This window comes from Urocampus carinirostris, chromosome 2, assembly GCF_059441175.1.
Source record: "Urocampus carinirostris isolate Australia breed hairy pipefish chromosome 2, RoL_Ucar_1.0, whole genome shotgun sequence".
NCBI classification, from domain to species: domain Eukaryota; kingdom Metazoa; phylum Chordata; class Actinopteri; order Syngnathiformes; family Syngnathidae; genus Urocampus; species Urocampus carinirostris.
The window spans coordinates 38,483,744-38,510,088 of record NC_142350.1 but is presented as its reverse complement, the minus strand read 5'-3'; the positions used below and the strand labels follow the sequence as shown (position 1 = coordinate 38,510,088).

The window sequence follows — 26,345 nt, the reverse complement described above, 5'->3', positions numbered from 1 at the left end:
TATTTGCTCCAGCTACTATATCCTGCTACTGGTACAAAATCCAATAACAAAAATGAGTTGAATTACCAGGTGGTCTTTCTTTTTCAATTTTCTATCTACAATACAAATATTTTATACTCATTGAATAAATTGGATCTAATACAGTATGTACTAGATTGTAATTGATGGGAGAATATTATTTTAAGATGAGTTGTTTTGTAGATCCATGGATGGGTTGGACGGGTGGACGAATGGATGGATGGACGTATGGATGGATGAATTGATTGATGGATGGATGAGTTTCAGATAGAGGTTGACTGATGTCGTTTTTACAGGGTCGATACAGATATTTTGTGATCCAGCATACAAATAACCAATCTATTGGGCTAATATTCACTTACAATAAAATGAAAAAATACTGGCATTGAATTTTTACAAAATATTTGAAAATGTTTTTTGAACAAGTTAAACATCAAACTTCTGAACAAAATAAATCAGTCGCCATAGCTATTTCTCTTTATATTGAATACATTCTAACTAAACCAGAAAATAAATAACAAGACTATGACAAATAGACACGACCTATCAGGGGTACAATTACAGGGAGTGCAGAATTATTAGGCAAATGAGTATTTTGACCACATCATCCTCTTTATGCATGTTGTCTTACTCCAAGCTGTATAGGCTCGAAAGCCTACTACCAATTAAGCATATCAGGTGATGTGCATCTCTGTAATGAGAAGGGGTGTGGTCTAATGACATCAACACCCTATATCAGGTGTGCATAATTATTAGGCAACTTCCTTTCCTTTGGCAAAATGGGTCATAAGAGGGACTTGACAGGCTCTGAAAAGTCAAAAATAGTGAGATATCTTGCAGAGGGATGCAGCACTCTTAAAATTGCCAAGCTTCTGAAGCTTGATCATCGAACAATCAAGCGTTACATTCAAAATAGTCAACAGGGTCGCAAGAAGCGTGTAGAAAAACCAAGGCGCGAAATAACTGCCCGTGAACTGAGAAAAGTCAAGCGTACAGCTGCCAAGATGCCACTTGCCACCAGTTTTGCCATATTTCAGAGCTGCAACATCACTGGAGTGCCCAAAAGCACAAGGTGTGCAATACTCAGAGACATGGCCAAGGTAAGAAAGGCTGAAAAACGACCACCACTGAACAAGACACACAAGCTGAAACGTCAAGACTGGGCCAAGAAAAATCTCAAGACGGATTTTTCTAAGGTTTTATGGACTGATGAAATGAGAGTGAGTCTTGATGGGCCAGATGGATGGGCCCGTGGCTGGATCGGTAAAGGGCAGAGAGCTCCAGTCCGCCTCAGACGCCAGCAAGGTGGAGGTGGGGTACTGGTATGGGCTGGTATCATCAAAGATGAGCTTGTGGGGCCTTTTCGGGTTGAGGATGGACTCAAGCTCAACTCCCAGTCCTACTGCCAGTTTCTGGAAGACACCTTCTTCAAGCAGTGGTACAGGAAGAAGTCCGCATCCTTCAAGAAAAACATGATTTTCATGCAGGACAACGCTCCATCACACGCATCCAAGTACTCCACAGCGTGGCTGGCAAGAAAGGGTCTAAAACAGGGGTCGGGAACCTTTTTGACTCAGAGAGCCATAAAAGCACAATTTTTGGAAATGTGTTTCAGTGAGAGCCATATAATATATTTTAGGACTGAATTCAATTAAATGTGAGCATAACAAGCGTCTTAATTTATTATTTTACATAATGATGTTATAATACTCACCATTAATGCGTCTTCTGGTGCTGCATGGATTTGCTGATGGTTTTGTAGTCTGGTTGGTACTTGGTGAGTTAAAGCTTCATGCAGGCATTGACGCCTTCATCCGTTAAATGTGATCGTAGGTTGGACTTGATGTTTTTGAGATGTGAAAATGACTGCTCACATGAATACTTCGATCCAAACATTGTCAATACACCAATACTCACACGCCTCAGTGTGTGGTATGTGACTGGAAGCGCATTCCAAGCTTTGAGAATCAGCTCGTCTTTGGATTGTAGTTTGTCCAGTTCTGTCCTCATGTGCTTGCTCGCCAACTCCGCTTTCTGTCGTGCAATTCTTTCCAATTCTTCATTCAGTGATTTGAACTTGCTCATCCTCATCTCTGAGGCCTTCAGGTCAGCCACTTCTGCTTCAAAATCTACCAGGGAGACATCAGGAATGCAACTCAGGTCGGCTGTGTTCAGTGAACACTCGTTTGGATGGGTGGTGAACTTAATAAGACCACAGTGCTCACGAAATTCTCCAAAGTGCGCTTTGACCGGATGTGAAGCCAGCTAGCTGGTGGAGATGTTTTGAGCGGGCTCACTTGTTGTGTATGCCTCTGTAAACTCTGTTTTTCGAAATGTAGTAAGCGACCTGTTTCAAAATCCTTGATCAAGAGCTCCAGCTTGTTTTCAAACCAAACGCAACGTGTTGAAGGAATAACACTGTATTTCCAACGCCTTGCACTTTAACGTTGAGCTGGTTTAGATGTTCGGTAATATCGACGAGATAATAAAACTTGAGGAGCCACTCAGTTTTCGCTACCTCAGGATGCTTGTTGCCTTTTGTTTCAAGAAAAATCCGTATTTCGTTGAGGCAAGCCGTAAAACGGCTGAGCACCTTTCCTCTTGACAACCAGCGCACATTGCTCTGCAAAAGCAGACCGTGCAAAGGGGGCATGGCATGTGTCGAAGTGCCGCTTAACATTCGACTGTTTCATCGATGCAATTTTGTCATAGAAAATTAGGCATACCTCTTCACAAAAGCAAATTCTTCGGGCTGTTCGTCCTGAAATGTACGATATTCATCATCTTTTTTTCGTTTCGCCATCTTCTCCGTCGAAGAGTTAGCTTTGAGCTAATTCAGATTCAGATTCAGATTCAGATCTACTTTATTGTCATTCTAGTACACGTGTATACAGAACGAAATGTCGATACATCTGACCCGCACAGTTTCCTTGAATGTACAGATATAAGTAAAAGTTGTATTGCATTATGGCTACGTATAGTATTTTACCATAGTGCCGATAGTGCAAGAGGAGTAGTGCAAGAGGAGTAGCTAACCGGATGTGCAAAATGGGCAGTCAGGTTAACAAGTCAGGTAAACAGTAACATTAACACTGTAACAATAACGCTGTAAGTACAATAGTGCAGAGAGCAATTGTGCAAGGAGTGGCAAGCTATAAAGAACTGCCAGTAGTGCAAAAAGTCAGATTAGCAGCCTTTTAGATTTAGGTTAACTATATGTTAGACTGACCATTTAACAGTCTAATGGCCAGGGGGACTAGACTACTGCGGAACCTGGTGGTCCTGCACCGCACACTGCAGTACCTCTTCCCAGAGGCTAGCAGAGTGAACAGTCCATGATGGGGGTGAGAGGGGTCCCCGATAATGTTCTTAGCATGGGATAGGCAGCGCTTCTGGCCAATGTCCTGAATGGAGGGAAGTGTAGTCCCGATTATTTTCTCTGCTGTCCTCGTTACCCTCCTCACACTACCCCAGTCGGTAGCGCTGCAGCCTCCACACCACACAGAGATACAGCTGGTCAGGATACTCTCTATGGTGCCCCTGTAGAATGTGATGAAGAAGGGTGGGGGCAGGTGGGCTCTCCTCATCCTCCGTAGGAAGTACAGGCGCTGCTGTGCCCTCTTAACCAGTGATGCAGTGTTCACGGACCAGGTGAGTTTGTTTGTAATGTGCACCCCTAGGAACTTGATACTGCTGACAACCTCCACAGCCTTGTTGTTGATGCAAAGTGGGGCATGGTTGGGCTGGTTTTTCCTAAAGTTGACAATGATCTCTTTAGTTTTGTCAACATTCAGGACCAGGCTGTTGTCCCTGCACCAGCCCACCAAATGCTCCACCTCCTCTCTGTAGGCCAGGTCGTTGTCGTCCCTGATGAGGCCCACCACTGTTGTGTCGTCAGCATACTTCACGATGTGGTTTGTGGCGGACCTAGGGACGCAGTCGTGTGTCATCAAGGTGAACAGCAAGGGGCTCAGGACACAGCCTTGGGGGGAGCCCGTGCTGAGGTAGATGACATCTGAGATGTTCTGACCTATCCGCACTGATTGGGGTCTGTCACTGAGGAAGTCCAGCAGCCAGTTCCGCAGGGGGGTGTTGAAACCCAGGAGTCTCATTTTGTCTACCAGATGTTGTGGGATGATGGTGTTGAATGCTGAACTGAAGTCCAGGAACAGCATCCGCACATGGGTGTTCTTCTCCTCTAGGTGTGTCAGGCTCAGGTGAAGCGCAGAGGAGATGGCATCCCTGGTGGAGCGGTTTGTCCGGTAGGCAAACTGAAAGGGGTCGAATGAGGAGGGGAGACTGGAGGTGATGTGCTCTTTAACCAGTCTCTCAAAGCACTTCATTATGATAGGAGTCAGTGCAACGGGCCGGTAATCGTTGAATGATAAGATCTGGGGTTTCTTTGGCACAGGGATGATGTTGGCAATTTTGAAGCATGATGGTACTATGGCTTGGTCTAGCGAGGTGTTGAAAATGTCTGTTAGTACTTTGCCTTGGTCTAGCGAGGTGTTGAAAATGTCTGTTAGTACACAAGCCAGCTGATCGGCGCACTCCCTAAGTATCCGCCCCGGAATGTTGTCCGGGCCTGGAGCCTTCCTTGTGTTGACCCCTCTCAGGGTCTTTCTCACGTCACGTCAATGACCAACGGCCAAGTACCAATGGACGCAAAAGGGGGCGTGTACCTGTGCCCCCCAGTAACGGCCAACATCGGGTATTATCATCCAATTAAAATAGACAATCGCTCGTGCAACTGCAACTCTGCACAAGACATGATCAATAGAAAATCGATGGATGCATTTAAGCAAACGATAATTTTTTTAAACCCAAATCTGCGAGCCAGATTTGCGAGCCATATGTTATCATCAAAAGAGCCATATCTGGCTCGCGAGCCATAGGTTCCCGACCCCTGGTCTAAAAGAAGAAAAACTAATGACATGGCCTCCTTGTTCACCTGATCTGAACCCCATAGAGAACCTGTGGTCCCTCATCAAATGTGAGATTTACAAGGAGGGAAAACAGTACACCTCTCTGAACAGTGTCTGGGAGGCTGTGGTTGCTGGTGCACGCAATGTTGATCGTGAACAGATCAAAGCACTGACAGAATCCATGGATGGCAGGCTTTTGAGTGTCCTTGCAAAGAAAGGTGGCTATATTGGTCACTGATTTGTTTTTTTTTTGTTTTTGAATGTCAGAAATGTATATTTGTGAATGTTGAGCTGTTATATTGGTTTCCCTGATGAAAATAAATAATTGAAATGGGTATACATTTGTTTTTTGTTAAGTTGCCTAATAATTATGCACAGTAATAGTCACCTGCACACACAGATATCCTCCTAAAATAGCTAAAACTAAAAAAGCCCCACTCCAACTTCCAAATTATTCAGCTTTGATATTAATGAGACTTTTGGGTTCATTAAGAACATGGTTGTTGTTCAATAATAAAATTAATCCTCAAAAATACAACTTGCCTAATAATTCTGCACTCCCTGTAATATTTATTTAAGAAAAAATGCAGACAATTTGCTCCATTAATGGTTAATGTAGCAAATTAGAAGCTAATTTGTTGTTAGCCTGTGTTCTTCACCGTTTACCTAGAAGACTAGTGGGAAGTCGATACAGCTTTAGGGCATTTTTAACACAAGATAGTTCATTGTGCTTCAAATATCAAAATATTTTGATCGAGTGATTGACAATTTATGTTTTTCCACTGATCATCAGATAAAGGTTACATTGAATTTGAAAGTAACCGCTTCAATAAACAATTGACAAAACAGAAGGAAAAAAGGTTAGGTTGAGTCGCTTCAATTTTCTTTCTATTCACTGCTTCCGTGTTTGGTATGGGACTACATTGATTCACTACTGTATGGCTCTGGCTCTTGCTTTATCAACCAATCAGACACTTTTATGGTAGAAACAGTGCTGCAAATTAGCTAAATAACTGACCGATCCAAGCTCTACATCATTTCTTATTGATAAGTTTTAAAATCAATGCTTATTCAACATCAACTTAAATAAAAAGGCTAATACCAATACCTGCTAATATATTGAATACTGGCCCCGATTATCGGCCCGGTATCGTTTAATCTCTACTTTGAGTGGATGGATGTATAATACTTTTAATGTCATTGCAACTAAACCATTTCCTGATTGACAGGCTATTTGTGTGACTGACGGTGAGAGGATTTTGGGCCTAGGAGACCTCGGTTGCAATGGAATGGGGATTCCAGTGGGCAAGTTGGCTCTCTACACAGCCTGTGGAGGTGTTCCCCCGCAGCAGTGCCTGCCTGTCCTACTTGACGTAGGCACAGACAATGAGGTAAGATCAAAAGACCACATAGGCAGTCAATAACTCCCTTTTGCTTACTTGCAATGTCAAAGAATCCTCATAAAACCCCTGTTATGAAATTGCTCTCTGTGAACAGGTGACTATTATGATTGGGTATAACAGGAGCATCATTGAAAAGCTTGGTCGTTCACATGCATGGAAAGGTCAAGGTTTACCATGTTGTGAACACCTGCGTGGGCTAATTGGCCAACAGTTTTAGGAACAATTGTTGAGGATGTTTCATTATACAGTATATAATTCATTATACACTATATAATTATTGATATTGTCCAAAAAGTATAAGAATTTGAAAAAAATCTGTCCACTGCATCGTGTGAATGACATTGCCAATGGGAGCTCAGGAGCTCGACCTACTATTGTCAGGAAACTCAGTTGGTTGCTACAGTTACAACTGTATAACAACAATACCGCCGACTTTCCCTAGACTCAAGCTCTTTTAAAGTTGACTCTCGCAAAATGGAAAAGTATGCTGTGCTGCGGTCTGACAAGTCCACATAAAACAGTTTTTGGAAATCACAGAAGCTGTGTCCTCCAGGCCAAAGAAGAAAAGATTCATATGAGTGTTGGAAGCGGACAGTTCAAAGGCCAGCTTCTTTGATGAAATATGGGTGTGTTTGTCTCTCCAAAAGGATAAAGTGCACATTTGTGAGGATGTCGCTAACCCTGAAATGTACATACAGTTTTTGGAGAAAGAACGGATGCCAACCAAGTGTTTTTTTAGATACATTCATGCTTATTCCAGCAAGACAATAACACACCCTAATCTGCACGTGTTACAGGACTGTGGTTTTAGAATAATGCACAAGCACTAGATTTCACCATTGTTCCAGACGTGTCCTCAATTGAAAATGTGTGACGCATTTTGAAACAAAAACGGATATCTTAAAGGTATTGGACCAATGACACTCAAACCAATTTACTTCAATTCACAATTCACTTCCCTCATTATTCTGTTGTTCCTTGGACATGTAGAGTTGTGTTTGAAGAGCAGTGAAAGACTTTTATGTGTACTGTCAATGTCAACAGTGTCCAGTGAACGAATATTTCCAAGGGACAAAAACTTTTTGAGAACTGTTGCCTCAGGATAGAATAAATAAATAAAAAAAGGATTAAATAGAACTTGACGAGACACAGACACAAGGCCACATGTGAACTCAAAAACCCAGTAAACAGATCGTAGCATGCATTGAAGAAAAACACACAACATTACACACTCAGCAGGATCTCATTCAAGTCCATATTGGATTAAAGTCCAAATCCAACACTTTGCATTTTGTTCTAATGAGCAGAATCGGTTTGTTGTGTAGAAACTAGGTAATGGGTGATAAGGATGCACAATTAGCCGAAATCGAATTGATATTGCAATGTGACGTAGTGCGATTGTGTAATCGCAAGACACTTCATTTATTATTTTTTCAAAGATTTATAGTTCCATCTTTGTGTTTTTTTCCCCTTTGGTATTTGAGTGATGGAGTGTTTGGCCTACCAGAATTGTCACAGGTCGGCTAATCAAAGGCAAGAGGCTGCACTAGCCAATAAAGCCAAGGCAAAGTTTGCAAGCAGCACGCTTTTACACACATCCACCATGTGAGCTTCCTTAGGGGCCGGTCACACAGCCGAGATCGCCATACAGACGAGATACAGCAGTGCTTAACACGCGGTCGGAAATTCGCGCGCGGGTGGCAGCGAGAAAAAGTTTTGCGCTGCTCAATTCTTTAGAGCGCGGGAATACAGCTTTTCGCGGGCGTATCGAGGCTGAACCACGGCCAGAAATTTCTGGCCGTGAAGCAGACGCTGGTGGGCGCTGTTGGACGCTTTGAGACCGCCATATAGACGAGATACAGCAGTGCTTTACTCGCGGTCGGAAATTCACACGCGGTTGGCCGCGCGAAAAAGTTTTGAGCTGCTCAAAACTTTGAGCACGTGTTGCGTAGGAGTCGGATTTGGGCACAACACCGGCTCGGGAGCTTTTATACCCGTGGTCCACACGAGAAAATGACGCGCAAATGACGCGATGAGGAAGCGGAACAGTCGCCGGCATCTGTTTTGCGGGCATACCACCGATGAACAGCGGGTTGGCCAATTTTGCACATTTTCCATCGCGGGCAACCACGGGCAAAAAAAACCCGCAAAATTTTAGCCGTGATTCAGCCACCAACGGCTGTGTGACCGGCCCCTTAAGTCAAAAAGTAAATACTGTAATGATCAGCAGTGTGGAACTTTAACAAAGTTCCCCAGCAGATGGCGCTGTTTTTGAAGATTAAAGGATGTCACTATGATTAAGTACTCACAAAAATAGTGAAGAAAATGCACTTTCCTTTAAAAATGGAAATTCACATCCAAATTGCAATACTGGTCTAAAAAAACACAATGAGTTGTTTTCCAAAACGATGCAGCCCTAATTGGTGATTCCTGATACCATGTTACATTATGAGTGACGATACCAGTTTTTAGGTATCGGTACATAAATGGAGTGTTAAGAAAAACAAACAAAAAAATCTCAAAAATATCTGTGGTGTCATAATGTTTAATGTGGTGAGCAAACCCCGACTCCCCCTAAAAAAACAGTCTTGAGGGGGATGGCCGCTGCCATGCTGTGAACACTGACCCTTAGTTCTTAAATATATATTATTATTTGTTTTGTTTTTTTATTAACCCAAGAACCTTTTCCTTCTTTGGAAAATAATGACCCAAGGGTTAAGAAGCGGATGGTGTGTTTTTCGCATAGGTTGTCCACATTGGGAAATGAGCATTCATTTGTGATGGTATCCTTTCCTCTTATTTTAATTTCTCATTTTTAATCCCTGAAATTTGAGGCGCAAAAAGATGTCTCTTACGTGATGCTGTTTTTGTCTCTTGGATCGTTTCGACTAGGAAAATCTCACTTTTTACAACTGTAATCTGATTTGTGATTAATTATGAATTGTCAAATCCCAAGGTAGACATTTTTATTCCTGTACAAGACAGAAAGACCACACAGTTTCTGTGTACTATTCAGGTCGTATGAGCTAGTCAGAAGTGTAATTATGGTAATAATAGATGGAATGTTTCATTCTCCAAATAGGTGGTTTGTTGGCATTCAATGTGGTTATTCATTTATTTATTTTATTTCTAATTTATGGTTGTATTATTGCTTTTGTGAAATCCTTTGTCTTCTTAACGGTTGATTGTGGCACCACCCTAGAAAGCTTTTTCGTACACTTGAGCATCGATATTTTGACGCATAGCTTTCCATACGTTTAGAATATTTAAAGTGAACAGACACTGTGTAATGCAATAAAATCATACATATTTAACTGCCATGCACATGCAGTCAGAAGTGAAATAAACATTAATCAGATGTACTGTATTATATTACATAATTTCACGTCACCATTTAATATGCAACCATTGATTTAGTTTTTATACGCACCCTCATACTATGTTGTTCAAAATCAATTGGATTACAATGAGATTAAAATTTCAAGCTGTGCCATTTACCCAAGATCAGTTCAATGTTTATCCACTTGGATAAATCACTTAATCCAATTTACGCAGACACGCCTTGCTGCACAAAAAAACATCAACCACCTAATCTTGCACTTCACTCAGGAGGCAACCACCGACTTCGCATTACCCTTGATGGTTCCCAGCTGGGAAAGCACAACCCCTTTTTCCCGTGTGTGTAAGTACCAGCCTGACAGCAAGCAAGTCCTGCACCCGGACTGTGGGCAGCCTAGCACAGACTAAGAATAGTCAGTGTGGATGTCTATATTAAGGCATCTCTCTTGTGTGCTGTATCCACTTTATGTTTGCCAAAGGCGTGGCAACCTGAAAGGATACCCTGCGTGACACGCATGAGTTTGACCGTACAGAAGTTCATTTTTTTTTCCAAGACGCATTTCAGTTGTCTCAGCTGCTGCACTTCAACTCCAATCCCTACATTTTTAATGTGGTTCAGGAAATAACAGAGTTCCAGATATGAAAGGATGCGAATGCAAAGAATGTTTAAATATAAATGTTTGATACAACAGCTGTACAAACTTGAGCTATACTGTGAACTGTAGTGCCTTTCAGTTTGCTGTCCTCTTTTATCAAGTATAAGTACTGTAATTATTTGTGTATAACTCACATTTTTATTGACGAAAAAAAAAAGAACTCAATGTTTAGGTGCGTGTTATATATATATATGAGGTATATAGTAGTATAATACTGCATTTGTGCAGTGATTGCTCAGTCTAAAAATACAACGACAAATGCAATTCATTGGATGTAATGGGAATCAAACACCAGCCGCAGCTAGTTCAGGGGTCGGGAACCTTTTTAACCCAAAAAGCTGTCTTAGCAAAATAGAGAGACACACCATACATTTAAAGACAAATTTCAGCAAAACCGTCAAACGCAAAATCTTAATTTTTCAGCAGATTTTATTTCATGTGTGATGTTCCAACCTGTTCTAAAAGCCCTCCACTGAGCCCTTTCTTTTTATTAAATCACTTAGGTTATAATATCAGACTTGCCCTAAATGGTTTGTCAAAAAACAGCTACGTGATTGATTATATTTGTTGTACCTAAAGATACAGTCTCAAGTCCTATACCTGAGCAATGCTTAAGGGAAAAATATAATATAGGCCTATCCAATTTGCACATTGCTTTTTCTGTGAAAACATTATATTCATGCAAATTTTATAAAATGACAAAAATAAAAATGAGACAAATTTTTTTAGAATAGCAGCAACTATATGCATTTATGAATAAACACGAAGACATCTACATGTACATTATATAATTCGTTTTTCTATAAAAATAGCATTTAATGAGATTGGTTTTGAAACACTCAGAATTAATGCAAAATAAAAAATGAGCCACCGATTTTGAAGGTTGGGCACACTCGGGACAATAGTAGCAAAAACACATTTTTACAAGAACTTGTAAAAAAACAGTTTTATACATATTATCATAATATTTTTAACTTGGCAGGCTGGATTCAGAAGCCTGAGGACATGTGGCCCACAGGCTGTAGTTTGTCCATCCTTGCTCTTAACTGTTCACAAGTCAGATGTAAGTCAAATATAGAAAACCACTTTTACTGCCATTTTATGCCAATGAATTTACCCAGACCACAATTCTGGAGGTCACCTACACAAACACTGCTTCAAGTTGAAAATTTGGATCCAAGCCCTGCACAGTATCATGAGATGTAAATGATTCCATTATCCTGATCTCTTGATGATTTGTTTCCCCTTACCAAAATACACTTGCCTTTCAAATTAGCAGTTTTAAAATGACATATAAACTCTTCATTTTGCTCCCAGGCATACACATTGGGATTACATTAGAGCAGAATGGGTTGGAAATATGTCTGGATGAGACTAAACTATAAAGTGTACCCACATTTACTTGCTACCTCCGCAGCTTTTAAAGAACGTTTTAGAGATTAGAATACAGTCTGCGTGGTTGTGGTTGAATTTTCCAACTCGATGTCATTCATTGGAGACGACAGCACCAATGAAAAGCAATCGGCTCAATGGACCAGCTTTATGTTTCATTAAAAGGACAGAGTTTCTGCGAAGGCTCATTTCATTTGGGCACTGACAGTTTTTAGACTGTGAGCTGGTAGTATCTTAAGATAATGATCATGATTAAAATGACTGCAATCAGCAGATTACACCTGAAAATCAGTGGGATTTGAAAGGATTCCTCTACTATTGCTTGTGTTTTTTCTGTCATCCACACACAATTATTTTGTTTGGTATAATAAAGTTATTGATGGTTATGCGAAAATATGGCACAAATTCAGAATATTAGTTTTTTTTTATTCACAGTTAGTCTTGTTGAAAAACTCAAGCCAGCACATTTTTCATACAAGCTACCATATTTGACCATAAATGACCATAAAGCAGGCATAAAGGTCTTAGGTTTTCTTTAAATTGTGCGGCGCACCCTATTTATCATTCTAACAATGATTTACGTAAAACACGGTGTACTTTTGGAACACTGGAGTGGCTGGTTGCTGGAAATGGTCCTCTATACACCTAGATATTGCAGTAAAAGCATTTGCAGCCAAAATAGTATTTTTTTACGTTAATAATGTATGAGGTGTGTTTCTGATGAGTTTCATGTTATCTTCATTGCAATAAAACTGCCTTTCCTTCAAAAATAAGGACGTTTCCAAGCAACCTCAAACTTTTAAATGGGAATGTATATCTAGGGACAATTAGGAATCACGCTCAAAATAAATTCAATACTAAGAAATACATAAAATCATAAACTTATTTTGCAAAGAAAGGAAACTTGCGTATTAATGGTATCATATGTTTTATCCTTATCGATAACTGTTTAAGATTTTCGTATCATTACCGGTCCGAAACAATTTGGTATCAAAAATCCTGAAACACGGAAACACAAAAACCAGAAAAGCATTTTGGAACAGAGACAAAGATTTCGAATGAGCTGGAGGAAACATAAATTACTAGTGTACTATGCAGCCAACATTGAAAAAGTTGGTCAAGGTAAACAGACTGAACTATTGTGAGAGCTGTGTAGAAACACCTAAAGACAACAATCTATTACGTCACAGAGCAGGGTCGAAGGTTTGACAATCAACAGATTGAAATAGAGTCACAGAGAACAAATATACAGTCAATAAAGATGTAAACCTGTCATTAGAACACTTTTTAAAAAGGCGTGTTAGGGTTAATATTTTCGTAGGTTAACCCCAAGTGATCAGTAAGAGAGGCAAAATGTAGTTTTAGAATTTATTCACTGCGCAGTGAGGTAGACGAATACAAAAGGTCCTAGCGTCTCACAAGTTTTCCCGCGGTGCAACCGAGTTTTGTTCAAAACGTGCGCATGCGCAGAAAGTATCAATGACGTCACACATACGTTTACGTTTGAAAGTTCGCACATGCGTAGTAATGACAAACGACGTCATATCCTTCGGTTCAAAAATAGTTACAAAGCAGAAAACGAGTTGTAATATAAGTCAAGCACATCAGGATTATTTGTAACATAGAAGACAGAGAAATACACAATTAAATAAAAACGATTAGACTTGACATTTCCCCCCTGTTGTGGATTTCGAAGGATATCAGTGATAATACCAGATTTTCAAGTTAACACATCATTAAGAAAAACAACAGGTTAGTAGTTTCGTGGAGGGGCGAAAAACCTTCGTAAAGGAGAAAAATTCCCCTCCTCCCACCTCATTTTCGTGAGGTCGAGAGTGTTTCTTATGCTAGAAAACGTTGTAGTAATGTGCGATAGTTAACTATAAGAATCACAGATAAAACGAACAAAAACCATAATACAAAAAACACAAAACAAAAAACCCTGCCTGTGCGTTGGTCTCCACAGGGCCTGAATGACTTGGTGAGCGGGACTCGATTAGCTTACCCACTCAGATGTTCGCGTGTGCAATAGAGAGGTTTCCCTTTGTTGGTAGGGATAAGTTCTTTTAGACAATGTTGTCTAAGTCCATTTAAATATGGTGTATGGGAATTGATACCAATAAAACAAAGCAGTCCGCAAAGTCCAAAATTTTCAACATTACGATAGAAGAAATTGAACCTTATCTCATTTCCTCCCTTAGTTGTTAGGATTCTCATTTTGGTACTTTTACGACCATTTCTCTAGATATCATTGTAAAATCTGATGCCTATTCTTTCGGAAGAATAGATCAAGACATTATTGGCAGCTTTTGATGCAGTTTTTCATGAGCATGGGCACCGTAAAAATCCCCACATCTTTTATTACTAGCAAAATGTATATGGTCTTTAACGGTAGGACTTCTTTCCGACACTGCCGAAATGACGAACATAGATGGCTGAAGTTGAGCGAGAGGTCTCAGCACCAGCATGTTCCCATTTTAGAGAACTGGATCTCTGGATAACTCCATGGCCCCCAGGGCCTTTGAGCGGCACGGTGACCTGCTGGGTCGGGGCCACATGGCCATGAATAGACGCCGGGCGATCGCCACCTTTACATCGCTCCAGTTTGGTCTTGAGGGCAGAGTAGGAGTCGGCGTGTGCAGGGTTATGAGTGAAGGACTGGGAACGCTTCTTACGAGGATTATCGTCGAAGAACTCGATGACGAAGGCCTGCTGGCTCAGACGCTCGGATGGACCCTGCTTGGAGGGGACTGTGAAGGGGGATGAGATCTGAGGGGGGCTTTGGCACGGGGGGCATTTTCTCTGTCCTTTGAGCGCCGGGTCCTCAGTCACTGAGTTCCGTCGTCATGGTGATGGCCTCCTGGCGTGATGATGTGTCGCTTGTAGATGAGATGACACCATCCAGTTGTCCACATTGGATTGCTCCTCTTTTCGGATCTGGCAAGTTAGCTTCTTCCCTGAGATGACAACAGCCTCCTGCGTCGAGGCGGACGTGTGTGGAGACACAGTTGATGGCGCGAGTGCTGGAACACTCCCCAGAGTCCTGACTGCTGCCCTTGGGAAGAAAAGTTAGGTTTGAAGCTCCCTGGGCAGACAAAACTCAGTCATCTGTTCAGCAGGGGTCACCATCCCCTGTATGGATGAGAGAAGCACAATGAATATCATAGAACTGAATATTCCGGGAAAGCTATAGATAGGAAAAAGGATAGTCAGGACTTAATTAAAAAAATTTTTTTTTATTAATAGAATGTGCTATTCTATTTCTCCCCCCTCTTGAGACTTCATGGCTCAAGAAAAATTCATTTATAGATTTGTATATTTTCTCAAGTTGTCTTTATATTTATTTTAAGTGAAAATCAAAATCCCCACTATAAGATGCCCTATCCAATTTGAGCGTTCTATCCCAAAATGCTAACTCGAAGATTAACAATTTATTTTTTAAATTGTCAGTTCTAAATTTCAAATTTTTCTTTTTCACTAAATCTAGTCACTGAATCAGTCTAACCATCATCCTTGTCAGAATCATTTACCTTGATTTGAGTGTTTGAGTGTTCTCTTTTGTAGATTGATCACATTTGAGAAAAAAAATTTGTATGCACTTTTTATTTGCATTTTCTTTTGATTTTCAATGTGTTATCTTGCTGTTGGCCATTCTCCTCGAGGCAGATGACCAGGATAGATTGTTAAATTATCAATTTAACCCAAGAAAAGACGTTTCTATTGTTATGATTCACTCTTTGTTTTGCCTTTTGTAAAAATCATAACCTATATTATCTTTTCAGTAAGTAAATTTGTTCAAAATAACAGTATTTTGCAAAGAAAGCAGGTAATTCACACTCAAAGTGAATGATTTTGCCAAAAATGAAAAATACCATCCCAAAATATTCTCAATGTGGGCGATTTTCTAATGGTGAATGGTTATTTAAATCGATTTTTGTTGATCAATTTGATAACCATTGTAAATTTGTTATATTACAACATTTCTTTTGTGTAATATTTTTCTATTCGTCCAAATTTCGTAATTTGAATCTCAAAAAAACGTTATATGGAGAGCATATTCAGAAGACAATTTTTCATCAATTTCGGAAAAAACGAGGTTTTAACTTATTTTTTACTGAATGTCTCAATTCTTCCCCCCTGAGTTAAAACCTAAGTTCCCAATCTTTGAATAGGAGTGAAATCAGACACATTTATAAATTTGCAAGATTAATTTATCAATCTTCCTCAAATACATTTACACTTTGTATTAACAAGACTCTATAAAACTTCAAGCAGACGTGTTCTTGAATGTTGTTGCCTTTCAGTCTTTTGATTTGCTTATTCCACATTTCATTCACCAGTTGAATGTTGCTTTTGGCCCATCAAAAATAGTTTTTCAAAAATGTGTCCATGTCAAACACAAAATGACTTTATTGACTTTTCTGTCAGTTCCACTGGCAACGACTGCAGGAATCTCCTGTTAGCTGTCTGAAAAGCAGCTGGGATGTGCCCCCAACACTCCCATGATGTCGTTGTTGAGCGTAGTTGGGATGTGCTCCATCTCACTCCCTTGGCCTCGCTGTTGATAAGCGGCGCAGATAATGCATGGCTGATGTCTTTGGCTCTTTCAGCAAATGATTTTTGTCCATGATTTCTTTTTTACAGGGTGGTATGTCCTTTGAAGAGTAAATGGACTTTCAAAAAGAGTCTTTTGGTGGAATTCAGACACTTAAGAGTCTCGCTAATTCCATTGTGCTTATGTAGTGGGATTTTTTAGTAAATTGGCCGCATTATTCAATGTCTTAAATTTTCCTCTAAATTTAAGTACTAGTAGACATTATCTTGGTTTAATCAATTTATATCCATTTATTTCCCATGCACTTATTCTTAAATTAACCCGATATGTCTCAAAATCAACTAATCCGTTATCCTCTTCAAAATTGATCAGTTTCTCATTGTGTTCTAAAAATGCTCTTCCATAGAAACCGTTTCCTTTTAACTTAATCAAAAGTCAGTATTTGTTGCACATTTGTTTACCACTTGTCAATTGTAACACTCATTCTAAAAAAATTCAGTGTGTAATCAATTGTCCTCCCAATTTCCTTTGGGCTAAATTTGTCAAAATTCCAAATTCTCACACTAAATATCAAAAATCTCAAAGGATCTGAAAAAAAAAAAAAAATCTCAAAAATGCCAAATCGAACTTAATGTCATAAGTTTTCTAATTGTATTTTGTTCTCTCTGTAATCATAATCAATCTTTTGTTATTGATCCAATATAGAGCAATACATACCCGTCACTTATGAATTATCTTGTTGAGTGTATCTATTTTATTTATTCATTATCTTTTATTCTGCGCAACAATCTTCGTTTCTACGCACTAGTCTTCGTTCTAAGCATCCTTTCAAGATCCCTTGTGATTAAAGCTAAACGAATTAACGATTTGGTCCAACTATTGCTACTTGTTTCTCTTTTTCCTGTTTAAAAGAAAAAAAAAAAATAGATTCAGTGACTGAAATAGCTTCAGCTACGTTATGATTTCTAGTCTCCAAATGATTTCTAGTCTCCAATTCTTTTTTGTGTTAATTTGTCGTCATTTTCAAACTTCTTTCAAAATTTTGATTATTTGAAATGGTTCAAATGACCTATTCAGAGTAATCTATTATTGAATACGAGAATAACTAAGGAAATAACCTCTACATATTACGCCTCTTTTGAATTTGTCCATTTACGAACGAGAAGATGAACACTAAAATTATGGACGTTTTTTTTTCAGTCATCTTCATTGCTTTTTTCGTCCCTGCTTTATCAGGAGCAAAACTACATGTCTTAAAGTTATTACCCTTTGCTATTCGCATCTTCAACAAAAAGTGATTAGTTCGGTTACTCAAATATTCTTTCTTTTTAAACTATTCTGTATAGTTATCTTGTATCATACACTCATTGTTTTCAATTCCCCACGTCATTTATGCTGGGGACGCAACCTTTTTTCCCTTTAAATTGTCATTATCATTTAGTTTAGTTACTCTTTAACAAAGATTTATCACATTACAACCTAATCGTTATTTTCTGTACGAGTTTTTGTTATACGAGTTTTATTTTCCTGCACGCCGATCTTAGCTAACGAGATCTCATCGCTTCGAGATTACGTCATTGTTGTTGGTAATTCTTATCGCGCGAAGGTCAGTCTTTTTATTAGACAAACGGCTTTTTTCCTTGTTCAATGCATCAAAGAGATCTTGCTTTTACGGCTCATTTGGTTTGATGTCACCAATTATGTACCACTAAGATGTTAAAGAGAGAGTACAGAAAGCAGAAAAGTGGAAAAAAAAACAAGCCTGTTATTTACAATTACCATCAACAAATGCAGAAAATAAATTAATAATTCGATGACCAAAACTGAAAGAATACGCAGATATCTACTATATTTGTCACCCAGGGGTCATCAGTAATTGATTTTTGGAAAAAAATCAATATCCAAGTGCGAAAAAAATTAAAATTAATTTTTTGTTTTTTTTCTTTTTCGGCAAGGCCAATTAATGGGTATTTATTGGATTTCTAGCCATTAATTGGTAATTCAATGGTATACTAGCCGTGTCAATATGGTCGAACAAACTGATCCCTCTAATCTAATTTAACCATTTTTTTTTCCTTCGGTCCCATAACCGTGCGAAGATTACAATCAATACAGCGTAGTAGTAGTGGTGTACAACGTGTGCGTATGTACATCCACGACGTACGTGCTTGAGGCAAAACGTGAGCCAATCAACAAGCCCGATTTTGTCCCGACCAATAAAAAGCTGCTGTGCAACCACACTACGTACGTACAGCTACAATTCCATTAATTTTTCGCAATTAATGGCATTAATTTTTCACCAATCATTTATTGCTGACCCGTTGTCACCGATTCATAAGTTCGATCTTCGTATCACTAAATTTCAGGGTTATTAGATCTCTGCCAAGATCTATAAATCTTTTAACAAGCTAGTACAGGGAATTCAAAATCCCTAACATATTATCATTATTGATAGTTCAGTATTAAAATTGTTTCATATATATATAATATATGTGTGTGTGCAGCACGGTGGCGCATTGGCCAGCACGTGTGCTGCATTACTAAGGACCTGGGAACAGGTGTGTGTGTTCCAAGCCAGTCACAGGGCTCTGGTGTGGAGCCTGCATGATCTCATTATTTCAGTCCGGCTATCCGGATTACTTACCTCATTCAAAAACATGCATTTCATGTGGACTGGCTGGTCCAAATTCTCCCTACGTGTGAATGAGCTAGTGAATTGTATATCTTTGTGTGCCCTGCAATTGGCTTGCAACCAGTTCAGGGTGTCCTCCAATCGCTGCTCGACGGTCGCTGTGATGGACTCCAACATTCTTGATACCCCATTGAGGACAAGCGGTGTAGCTGATGGGATGAGATCTACGCGTCATAGTTATGGTTCATACCGGCCGAATATGAACACAAAACTTTTCTGGTTCTCACCTGTAACACCTTTATTGATGACATATTCCTTTAATATCATAAAAATTTTTCACTTACCATTTTCACCACATGTAATATCTTCATCATCGTTAATAGTGCTACCTTTCGCTGATCGCTCTTCCATTTTCTCCTCAGCGAGTTGTTGAGTCCAAATGAGACAAGAACCAAAATTCTAGAACTCAAAACATTGTTAGTGCAACACTTTTACTGTAAAATCAAACTTTACCTTAGATACTTTGCAGTGTTTTCACGATAGTTCCCTAACAATATTCTAGTCTGTAATATTTCCCATTATGGCAACAAAATAGTGTAGTGTTCGATAGCATATCTATGTTCATTTGCCTTCAAATAGATTTTCATCATTTAAATAATTTCCGTTAATTTGTATAGCTCATCTATAATAATACTGTCACATGTTTTGCACAATGCTGACAAATTTTTTACACTATGATGACTATTCACCCAATGCATATTACACAAACCTCAACTGCATGTAACGTCTTACACGCAATTAATTTTTGTGTAAATATTGTATCAATTATAACTATAACCTTACCTTCTCTGCTCCTTTATCTTACTTTGTAGATGGAGTGTAATACCAATTCTCATTGTCAGTCACAATATGTTAACCCATTTTGTAACTATGTCGGTAACGGTATATTCTAATCTATTATAAATGGTTTGCATTTATATAGTGTTTTTCAAGACTATGAGGAACTCCAAAAACACTAATGTGATGTTTTTCATACTTTTGTCTCAAGTTTTTCATATCCAATTTTCAGCGAATTATTTTTTCTTTAAATAACTTTTCCCTTTTACATTCCTTCTTTCTCTTACTAGTATTCCACTTGCTCTTTTCCTTAACGATTCACTTTCTTTACCCTTTTTCACTTCCTTCTACCAACTCTTATCTACTTGCAATATCCTTTCTTCTTTTCTCGCTCTGATCAGTCCACATCTTGTGTCTCTTCCTTTCTTCATCTTTTCGTGAACTAATTCAGCCTTCAATCTAATCTTCGTGCCTACTTCCTTTAAAACATTTCTTCAAAACTTCAAACTTTTACTGTCCATCTAATGAAATGAAATGCATTTATAAAGGGCTTTTCAAGTCTAGACTCCCCAAAGCGCTTTACATTGTGCTTCACATTTCCCAATAGCGGCCGTGCAGCCATGAAAGGCGCTAACCTGCTTATTGGGGGTATTAGGGGTTCAGTGTCTTACCCAAAGACACTTCGACATGTAACACGGAGGAGCCGGGATTCGAACTGCGATCTCTTGATCCCAAGACGAGTCCTCTACCTCCAGAGCCACTGCCGCCCCATCTGACAACTTCCTTACATGCTTTGCCAACAATACATTCCCTACATAACACTTTTTTCTTCTGCACTTTCTAACACCCTTTTCAGGTTACCAGCCTAAATGATAAAAATGACGTGTATTGATCTACGAGTCATTTTATCATTTTTATTCCCCTCAATGAATTTTCTCTCCATATTCATTGAAAATAATTATTCGCTCTATTTCGATAATTTTGTACAAAACACCTTTTATCTCTATTGGTCTGACCCATTTTCTTCCTTTAACTAAAAAGAGAAAAACAAAAATACAACAACCCTGGTTTTATAAAAAGAAAAAAATTCATCGAATAAAAAAAAAATTTTTTTATTGTATTAATTTGGCAATAACTTCCCCCGTCTTTGCAGTCCTTAATTTTCTAATTTAGAACTGAAAACCGGAATATTCTATCTTTATTTTTGTTATTGTATCTTTGGTAAGTGTTATTCTGGCATTAACTTCTTTTAACGCATCTAAAATAACTCAAACATAAGTTTTCTAAACTTAGCACACCTAAATTTATCGTTTTCCAATTGAAAAAACAAAAAAAATTCGGACCGAAAAAAAAAAATATTTTTTGGAACCCCTTAGGCCCGCAGGCGTTATGTTGTACACCGTTAGCGCCAAACGCCGATTTCCCAAAAAACGAACGTTTTCGATTCCTAACGCAGTGCTCTCTCGGTTCCACCCAAAAACAACATATTTTAAACGGTCTTACTGTTAAAAAACGACGTTTCTCTCGTTGCAATGTGCGCTTCGCTTCCTTTTTTTTTCTTTTGAAAATGCGCGCGCTTTCTCGTTTGCGGCACTTTTCTTCGTATTTTTCCATTTTTCTTTTCTTTTCAGTTACGTGGGCCGATTAAAAACTAGTACAAACAAACATAAAACAAGAAAAAAAAGAGAATACAGGAAAGACTACAAACATTTACACATTGAACAAACATAAAACATTTGACAAGACAGAGTGGGCCCACACAAAAAAATTAATTTTAAACCGTGTACACTTTTTTATTAAGCCATGCAGTTTACTTAAACTTTATTTTATATGACCACAGATGGATCCGGTCTTTTGTTCCTGACAAAAGACCATCCATGGGAAAAGTGGGGGGTCGTTTCTGTACCTTCCCCCCGTACTCGTTCCCACTTCCGTCCCAAAAATGGGTTAGCATTGGGCATTTCCCGTCCCGAGGCAATCCACCCGTCTCAAACAAAAAGTTTGAGTATTTAAAATACTTCGTATTTTATTCTGATGCCTTATGGGTAATTTACTTAGCTAAGGTTTGTAATGGCTTCTCAAGCCCACATCTGGCGCCCTTCCAACACTACGATCGCTATGCTGGGTCATGTTCTATTTTATCTTACTATAAAAATGGCTTCGTTCTTAAAATTATTCCAAATTTTATATTAAAATGCATCTCTTACCGACCACTTCATCCTGGTTCGTTGACGATGCCGCTGAGTTTGAAGTTGATCTCGAGAAAAAAAGTTTCCTTTGTTCTAGACCACGTGGTAAACTGGATTGGTTTTTTTTTCGTTTTCAACTTCAAAATACTACTCATCGTCCCGGTTTCGGCATCAAAAATGTTAGGGTTAATATTTTCGTAGGTTAACCCCAAGTGATCAGTAAGAGAGGCAAAATGTAGTTTTAGAATTTATTCACTGCGCAGTGAGGTAGACGAATACAAAAGGTCCTAGCGTCTCACAAGTTTTCCCGCGGTGCAACCGAGTTTTGTTCAAAACGTGCGCATGCGCAGAAAGTATCAATGACGTCACACATACGTTTACGTTTGAAAGTTCGCACATGCGTAGTAATGACAAACGACGTCATATCCTTCGGTTCAAAAATAGTTACAAAGCAGAAAACGAGTTGTAATATAAGTCAAGCACATCAGGATTATTTGTAACATAGAAGACAGAGAAATACACAATTAAATAAAAACGATTAGACTTGACAGGCGCCAAGACCATTTGGATTCTGTAAAAGAAGCAAAGAGATTAACAACAAACGTTTTGGAACCAAACTTTACAGACCAATGATTCCAAGATTGCACTTTACCAAAGTGATGGATAAACCAAGGAATGACTAAAGACAGTGTCTTCTTATGACACACAATACACAAGATTATCTGTGAAGGACTGTGAAAGAAAATCATGCAAGTCTTTATTGATGATGTAACTAGGGATGGTGGAAGAAAAATGTTTTTTTAAAACTACACAAATAAAAACTGACAATCAACAGAAAAATCAAAATACTCACCATAGATGCCTTACCATAAAACACAACAATAACATAAGAGGATTTCTTACTCTGAGGAGGTACTGCAGGGGGCGTGGTGGGTTGACAGAAAATAATTGAGAAGGTCTTCCTTAATCCAACAGGATACTTGGGAGGGAAATTAAGTATTATCTATTTTAATTTAGCCTCAGGATTGAAGTATTTACAAATAGAGTAATCACAAATTGTAGCGTTTAATCGGGGAACTCAGTAAAATGGCTGTGACCATTAGATGTCATAATGTCACGGAACGGACCAGGAGACAGGAAGTGTGAACTCATTTTGCGTGTACGATCAGTCACTTTAATTTAGAAAATAAAAGTTGTCCAACACGCAGGGACCAAAGACAAAACAAAACAGGCTTAAAGTCAACCAAAATTACAAACTAGGTATACTCAGGTCAAACGGGCATGAACAGGTCTTTCCTCAAGTTAAGCAATGGTCTGGCAACGGGCAGTCCCAAAAGGAGCGCTTCAGTATCCCACACGCAATCAAGTCTGTCTCAGCCAGTGTCAAGGGGCGGGACCAGCTGGGTGCCATGACGACCGTGCAGGACATGACACATAATGTCTCTGCAAATATGTTCCAAGAGCTATCACAATTCTTATATCTTGATACATGCAGTCTAACAATAAAATATGTTGAATTATTTAATGGGGGTGAGGGGTGTGTGGGGATAAACCATATATATTCCCTCCCTTAGATACCACAGATTACGTAACCTAATGATAATACAGTTGTGCAGGGCTTTGCACTTTACACAGGTGTCCGTGAATAAATGTTTTGCAAACTCATTGCATGCGATTGCATCACTTTTTAAAATGACCACTAAAGTGAGGCTGGTTATTGCTGCACTCAATGACTTCAAACGATCACGTTTTGCCGGTTTAGGTTACAATTTAGCCTGGCTAACTCCTGCACGAGTCTCTCCAATAAACTTCTGCCAGGAAATTACTTGTCAGCATCATATAAATACATTTCTGGAATGGTTCTTGACCTCGCAATGGAAAGGTGACTGCTTCCTCCTTAATGTTTGCTTATTTTAGAGCCACTGTGTAATTATATATTTAAAATGCATGGGAAGTAAATGAGATCAAATGAGGCGTGAACACAGTTGCCAAGACTTTGGGCTTTGAACTTATAAATGTTGAGATGTTTGTGCATGGTAATGCTAAAGCAGATATGCAATGAGTAGAGAGATGAAGCAGATGTTGGCTCTGCCAGGTCAGATTTGTATGACCATAAAACATATACAGAAAGCATTAAACTCCCGAACTAATTGTGTGGCTGAGGCGTTGTTCTTAACTGCAGCACCAGGCCTGACCACAAACTCAAAGGTGGGTGCGCCCTTTGGGATGATTGAGCTACTAATTATCTGGTGTTTTACTTTTAAGTAATTCTGTTAAAATGATAAATGTAGTCTACAAACCATCTCGTACAATTTGTTTAATTTTTTAATTGTGTTTTTCAGTCACTTTTGCAAGATCCACTTTACATTGGACTCAGGCACAAGAGAGTGCGAGGCCAAGCATATGATGACCTGCTGGATGAATTTATGAAAGCCGTGTCAGACAGGTATGCATTTTCTGGCTCACACTTCATATTTTGCCCAGTTCCTCTTGAATATCTGCCTTGTGAATTCATAACATGCAGACCTTTTGAGTCTACTCTACGTGCACAGTGTGTCACGTAGACACATTTTGTGGGATTCAGATATCTGGAAAAAAAATTCTGCTTTGATTGATTTGGGTTTTATGGCTGGAATATAGGGCTCCGTGCTGTTCAGAATGACCATATTTGAATGTGAACACTGGACCTTATTGAAAAGTGATCAGGGCGCTACAAAGTCTACCAGAACTGTTGATTTCATTTACAAGTATTAAAATTGGTCACAATGCAGAAATGATTTGCTTATTGACACTTTTCTTATTATTGTTCTGATAGTGTTCCACAAGTATACCATCTGAAGTACTTTGGCAGCCTCCTGCCTTAAAAAAGAACAGAAGCATAGTTTACTGAAAGAAGCCGCTACTGTAATAACTGGGTAACCTCTCAACTACAGGCAACTTCAATGCTTTACCCCTAAAAGTCACCAGATTGCTGGAAAAACGAATAATTACAAGTCCCGGGATTGAGTGTGTGATTATAGGTCTATTGGTTTATGAGTAATAAACAGCACGTGTTTTTTTTTTTGTTTTTCCGTCTAAACGCACAACATTGGTTTGATCCATCCCTTGCTGTATTTTCCGTGGGTGGGGATCCTCCTTTCCAAATCACTGCTTACGAACCACACTGATTTTGATTCAAACGCATTGCCTCAGACCTGTTCGGTCTGAACGTCAAAAGGACCTGGCTGCAGGCTGCACTGTCAGGCTAGTCCTGCACTATCCAGGCCCTCCACTCTCTGTACAAGAAATCAGGTGAAACATTCTGGAATTCAATATAAAATCGCAAGGGCACCTTTGAAGAAACAACTTTTCTCTTTCTCATACATTAAAATTACTTTTGAATGTTATATCATATATGTATTTTATCATCATTGCTACATTTTCAAAAATTATATTTTGTCGTCCTGCGTTTTCATTTTTTTGATGTTACGTATGAGAGTGGGCATTTAAGCTCAGTAAGTTTTCTGACGGTATAAGAAAATCTAGCAATCAATATCGATACATTCTCAACGAATAGGACAAAGTTCCATCTTGTATTACCCGTATTAATTAGTAGAGGACAATGATTAATTTGGACAATTTTACTTTTTCAAAAAACTTTGCATTAATGATTTCCGACTATATGATTTTATTGTACTGGTATGTCATTACAAAAATCAAACTTGGGGTAATGTGGCTCGGAATTCAATTATGTACAGTATGTTGTTTTTCTACTATAAAGCTGACGATCTTTAAGAGATGTAGGTCAAATAATGGAGGGCAGGATTAACTTTGGTCAATGCATTTTCTTGAAGTCAAGTCAAATCAGGTTCAAAGTTAAAGGGAAAAAACCCACAAAAAGTTACACATAAGATGCATCTAATGTTGTTTAAGCGTTAGTTCAGCACCATTGACTATCTCCTTGCACACCCCAGCAGTTCCTGGGTCTGCATTTGAGTAAAGTAATTCGAGATCATCTTATAAATAATAATCAATTGAATCATCTAATCTGTTACATAATTTCTGGTCTGTGATATATGAGCACTGCCATGGATCAAACCAGGAAGTAGCTGGATAATCCTGTTGCGTGACAGACCTACATCAAACTCAAAAATTAACGTATAGACCCCTGGCCTATATTCTCATAAAAGACCCCACTGTATTTAATTTCGTAGTTTACCAAAAAGGAGATGCTGGAAATAGCAATTCACCAAGAAATATATTTGAATGTGATTGTGATCCCTTGATTACTGCTTCTAAAAAGTAAAAAGTATAATGAAGGACAATATAGTTCAACAGTAATTATGGTACTAATAAAAACACAATTATAATAAAAGTAATCATTTCAGAGGTCTTCGTTGTCCACTAAGAAGATTGACGT

At 38.8% G+C, this 26,345-nt stretch overlaps 1 protein-coding gene across 3 annotated transcripts in view; it reads left to right on the top strand.

Moving 5' to 3' along the window:
- The window catches only part of me1 (malic enzyme 1, NADP(+)-dependent, cytosolic), an 89,884-nt gene that overhangs the window by 48,566 nt on the left and 14,973 nt on the right, over positions 1-26,345 (top strand). For all 3 annotated transcript variants that reach the window (XM_088326454.1, XM_088326455.1, XM_088326457.1), the window contains 2 exons: positions 6,173-6,334; positions 24,289-24,392. In XM_088326454.1, the coding sequence (XP_088182580.1) occupies positions 6,173-6,334; positions 24,289-24,392 (266 nt within the window). The remainder of the gene's footprint in view (positions 1-6,172; positions 6,335-24,288; positions 24,393-26,345) is intronic.